This window comes from Seriola dumerili, unplaced genomic scaffold (genome assembly GCF_002260705.1).
Source record: "Seriola dumerili isolate Sdu_G_001 unplaced genomic scaffold, Sdu_1.0 BDQW01000138.1, whole genome shotgun sequence".
NCBI lineage: Eukaryota > Metazoa > Chordata > Actinopteri > Carangiformes > Carangidae > Seriola > Seriola dumerili.
This window is the reverse complement of record NW_019174393.1, coordinates 3,225,272-3,230,864: the sequence shown is the minus strand read 5'-3', so window position 1 is coordinate 3,230,864 and position 5,593 is coordinate 3,225,272. Positions and strand designations below refer to the sequence as shown.

Genomic DNA, 5,593 nt, shown 5'->3' with positions numbered 1-5,593 from the left:
GTGTGTGTGTGTGTGTGTGTGTGTGTGTGTGTGTGTGTGTGTGTGTGTGTGTTTAGGCGAACTGCAGCGGTGGAATGTGTGGTTTGAGGGCAGAGGCTGGCTCTTGTGCTGCAGGGTGTGTCCAGCTTTCTGCCCGGGCTCCAAGGTTTAATGGAGCGTTGAGTCCACACGGCTTCAGTCTGTTTTAAAGGACAACTGCCAGAAACACACAGGCTGAGAAAAAAACAAAACAAAACACTTTTCATATGAAGTTTGGAGAGAACACAGAAAATCTTTGTAGGTGTGTTCGTGAGGTGTGTGGATGGGAAATGACTTTTCTCTCTCTGTAAACACACACACGGCCTTAGCTGATTTACAAAGCATCCTCTATGTGTGTGTGTTTGTTTTGTGACTGTCCTTACTTCCTCTGCGTGGGATGTACCTGGAACCATGGCCGGATTCACCTCCTAGTGCGGCCCTGGGGCAATCGGTTCTTGTTGGGCCCATATTGAGCCCCAGTGTACCGGTGCCGGTTTCATTATTTCCCCAGACATCCAGAAAGCAGCCAGGACACTAAAGACTGTTTGAGTCGTTTTTATCTTAAGATCTTAAAAGCACATGAGGACACTCAAGCTCCTCTCTGTAAAACAGGGGCCACAGGACGGAGGACCCAACATCAGTGGTGCAAATTTCTGACAAAATACTGATTAATGCATTTATGTACATGGAACTGACGTGGACTAAACCTGGGGATGGACCCAAGGCTGGTTGGTAACACAACTTATTGCTAACTGCTGCTCTGTGCCACAGGACAAACACTGACCTCCTGTCAGTGACAGTGTGTTTGTCTGTCTGAGATTTAAGTCATGTGATGTCTGCGGCGCACGAGTTCGAACCAAACCTGTCCTGTGTTTAGTTGTTATTGGATCCAAGATCTTGTCGGTGTGTCACAGATAGCGCGTGTGCTTCTCGTCAACAGTATAAGATCCTGAACGTGCCCCTGTCATCACACCTGGCGGCGAACCACTTCAACCAGCAGCAGGCGGAGCAGGAGGAGCGCATGAGGATGAAGAAACTCACCCTGGACATCAATGAGAGACAGGAGCAGGAGGACTACCAGGGTAACGCGCCATGACCGTGGTTACTGATGCATGATGAGAACAGAACCTATACAGTCATGCATTTTTAAATCACTCACCTCTTTTGTGGTGTGTGTGTGTGTGTGTGTGTGTGTGTATGTATGTGTATGTGGTTTACAGAGATGATGCAGTCCCTCGCCCAGCGCCCGGCTCCGGCCAACACCAACCGGGAGCGTCGGCCTCGTTACCAGCACCCGAAAGGTGCTCCCAACGCCGACCTCATCTTCAAGACCGGAGGAAGGTGAGACGCGAGCCCCGATTACTCAACGCTGCCGACACTCAAACCGCACAATGTGTTGGGTCAGGGCTCATCATCTTATTCTGTACTGACCCCCCCCTCCCCTCCCCTCCCTCATCAGTATCTCTTCGAACAGAGTGAAAAAGGCGAGAAATGAAGTGCGTGAGAAGCGAGACAGACAAGAGAGACAAGACAGGAGAGACAAGCAGCAGAGAAACCAGAGATATGTGACGGAGTAGACTAGAGCAGCCGCACACTGTGTGTCCATTATCACCAGAGACGAAGCTTCAGCAAGTTAATTAAAACAAAAAACACACACAGAGGAAAGCTTTTGTTGAGGACTTCCTGTTTATATTTGCACTTTAAACTGATTCTGATTTTCAGGTTCAAGTGAGATTATTTATTTTTCTTTAAAATCTCTGGAAACGTGGGAATAAAGATTACTTGAAGTTGATACTTTAACGTTAACAGCAGCTTGTGAGTCTTTCTTGCTCCTGTAAAGTGGAATGACAACACAACATATGATTAAGTCTGCAGGCATTGGTTAGATACAAATGCATGTGCACAAAAACATGAATTTTTGCTTTGGTGCTATCTTCATATTTTTTCATATTGTGGCAGGTAAACTCATGTTTTGCCACAAATGTGACTCTTATTTTGGTAAGTCATTTTTCAGTCAGTGTCAAGATATAAGATGTTGATTTTAAATTACATTAGTCAACATCTGGTCACATGATCAGGCTGAGGATCTTGTTCCAGTTTCCAGTTCTTGTCAGTTCGATATCCAGAGACAGTATAAACCGTCTCTCTCTTAAAAAGACAGCTGTGTTCAAATACTGAAAACCAATATAATCAATCAATCAAACTTTATTTGTGCAGCGCAGTTTTCATACAATGCTTTACAGATGACTGAATAACAAAAAAGGACAAAAGCCAACAATGAAATACAATAAATGTATTTAAAAAGCTATAAAACATTAACAAACAAAAAATACACACCATATATATAAGAAATGAAATAACAAATAACAGATAATATAGAATAAAATACAATTTACAATAAAGATACAATAAAATTAGTGACTAAAATAAAGTGACTCATGACTAAAAACAGTGTTTGATTTAATGAAACTCTAAATGTGTTCCTGTTGCTCAGCACCTCTACAGTAAATGTCCTGCTCTGTCCTCCAGAGACGCTGATCGGAGTCTGGGCCGGGCTGAGCGAACGAGCGAGCGAGCAAGAGAGCAAAGAACAAGCGAGAGAGAGAGAGAGAGCGAGAGAGAGAGAGAGAAAGAGAAGATCGGAGAGGAAACCGGTCCACAACGGGGAACGAGTCCTCCAGACACCCACTGATGATGCGGGAACCAGACCACACACACACCCCCCGCCTGACCTGAAAACACACATCTTACCCCGCTGAGGGGCCCGAAGCCTGAGGAGGAGAGACAAAACCGGGAGCCTGGAGGGGAGGGGGGGGTTCAGAGGTCAAAGGTCAGACAGATGGCTCTCTTTTCTTTTTTGTCTGTTGCCTGAGATGACAAAAAAAACACACACACAACTGTCCTGGACCATACTAACAATAGATGACTGAACACCGTACCGGCCGACTGATGGCGAACGGACAGGAAGGGCGGGGGGGGATGAACGGATCCCTCCCGCCGTCGCACCACTGGAGGGAAAAAGCGACTCATATTTAGGAGTTAAAAACCTGCGAGTGGGTAAAAAAATTTACACAAGACTAGCAAAAAGATACAGATTTTTTTTTTTCTCATTAGTTTTTTTGTTTTTTTTTATTATTTTGGATCTCGGGAACACGTCTGCTCGGTCTGAAGCAGCGCTGTGACGGAGACAGAAGGACGGGAGTGGCGAGGATTTAACACTGGTGTGTGTTCACAGACTGTTCGCCCAGTGACGCAGAGGAAGACGATGATGTTTTAATACAGGAACAAAATTATGAGGTTGAAAAGGTGAAAAGTGACTGATGGTTTGGTCTCTTGTTCTAGATTCAGGAGTGGTCATCACCACTTATTATTGTCAAGTAATCGATCAATCTGCAGGTTATTTTCTTAATGAAATCGTCAGAAAACACTGAAAAATGGCCGTTAAAATGTCCCTACATCTTAAGCAGCGTGTTTTAAAATGTATTAAACTTCTTATTTGATTCAACCAACTGTCAAAAAAACCCAAAATATTATAAATTAATATAAAATAATAAATTTTACTGACAAATAAAGCAAAGAAAGCATAATTTTCACATTTGAGAAGCTGGAACAGTGCATTGTGGGAGTTTTTGCTTGAAAAATTGCTAAAAAGATTAATCAGTTATCAAAACAGCAGCAATTATGTGATTGTTATTTTATCTATAATCAGTCCCAAATTATAAACTTCTATATCTAGGAAAAAGTCATTAATTTTCTGTCAGTCAACTAATTGATTAATCAACTAATCATTGCACCTCATTGCGCCTGTCACTGCCTTTATGACACTTGTAAACTGTAAATGTTCTACTGTCATAAACACCTCACCAGCACTTAACGATGTGGTAACACTATATTTAATTGGTCTGTTATTATCTGTTCTACTGTTTAATTTGTCACTAATTAGAGAGAAAATAAAACTGATCTGACGGCAGTTAGTTAAGTTTAGATGTTAATCAGAGCTGAATCGATTGACAGATAAATACTCAGATAATAGATTAATCATTTGTCTTTTTTTTTGGGAGGGTTTGGATTATTTTTAATTATCAAATTAATCTGCAGTTTATTTCCTCAGTTAAATCGATGAATTGTTTTGGGGTAAATAAAACACCAGAACTGCAGAGATAAAAGTCGGAGCTCGAGTGCTGAAACTAAAAACACATTTTGTTCTGGAAAAGTTTCTGTTTCCAGTCTTTGTGCTAAGCTAAGCTAAGCTAACTGGCTGCTGGTCTTAGCTTCACATTTACCTGAGCAACATGATAGTGGTGTCGGTTTCTCACTCACTTAGCTACAAATGGAGCAGGGAAACATGAGCGAAAAAAAAAAAACTGTTTACTGCTTTAAAAACAAAAAAAACAAAAAAAAAAACTCTGAAAATCTGAATCAACCAGACCAGAGTCTGACTCCATCAGACGCTTTCCCCATTCTCGGCCTCGTTCACACTCCTTGAAGATCTGAACCTCGGCGTCATGTGACCTGCTCACACTGATGGACCACCTGAGTGTACAATAATCGTTCCACTTTTTCCAACTTCTGTCTCATTAGGATGTTTTTTTTTTTTTTTCTTGTTGTTTTTTTTTTCTCCAGAATCAGGAGCATCTAAGAGTTAGTTTTGACAATATTCAGCCTTGCTTTGAATTTGGATTTGTGTAGTGTAACGTGTTTTTTTTTTTTGGACAAATGGATAACCGTGTGCCTGAGAGTCTTCGCTTAGTGACGACAGTGACTATATTTTAGATTCATTTTATATCTGTGGAGCCTGTAGATGGATAAATGTGTTCTGTATTCTGCTGCAATGGGCCTTTTTCTGGCACCACTCTGTGCTTTCTTAGTAAAAGCGTCCGACAGTTGCTCTAATCTAGTTTGTCTGTGTCTAGATTAAAAAAAAAAAAAAAAAACTTATTCGTGTTTTTCCTGCAAGCAAAAGAAAACAGTAGCAGCTTCCAGCTTTTTGTTGTTTCGGCTCATGGGACAGAAATTTATCACAATAAAATATTATGAAGACGATGTCTGTGAATCACGGTCAGTCGTGTGTCGATGGCGTGTGCTGTTTGAGAGGGTGCGGCCTGTTTTGTCAAGGTCTAATTAAAGGCAGCAAAACATAAGTATTTCCTCAGTTCTGCTCCCTGCCTCTGAACGCTGCATATGAGGACACTGCTAAACATCATTAACATCGTACGGGGGCCCAGAGGGGTCAAATTAGTTTGTTTCTTTTTGACCCCCGTTACGAAACCAATGAGCACTGAAGAGAAAGAAAAATTAATTTTGATAACTGATAATGATTGTTATTTAATCAAATGTGAATATTAACTAAAATTCCAGTTTTCTATAATAATAAACTCAAAATTGTTTTGTTTTTTCACTTTTTTGTCAAAAAAAAATTAATTTGAATATATCTACTTGAGCTTCAGGGAAATAAGGATTACATATTTCACTGTTTTTCTAACATTTTATCACCGAACAATCAGTTATCAAAGACAATAACTGTCAGATGACAATAATAATAAATCATCTTCTATGATGAATGTTTACTATAAGT

General features: G+C 40.8%; 1 protein-coding gene across 3 annotated transcripts in view; it reads left to right on the top strand.

Moving 5' to 3' along the window:
• The window catches only part of upf2 (UPF2, regulator of nonsense mediated mRNA decay), a 20,514-nt gene that overhangs the window by 13,520 nt on the left and 1,401 nt on the right, over positions 1–5,593 (top strand). For 2 of the 3 annotated variants that reach the window (XM_022749511.1, XM_022749510.1), the window contains exons 19-20: positions 959–1,100; positions 1,239–1,359. In XM_022749511.1, coding sequence (XP_022605232.1) covers positions 959–1,100; positions 1,239–1,359 — 263 coding nt within the window. Of the gene's footprint in view, positions 1–958; positions 1,101–1,238; positions 1,360–2,549; positions 2,589–5,593 lie in introns of those variants that run through there. The other variant, XM_022749512.1, reaches the window with a different exon arrangement.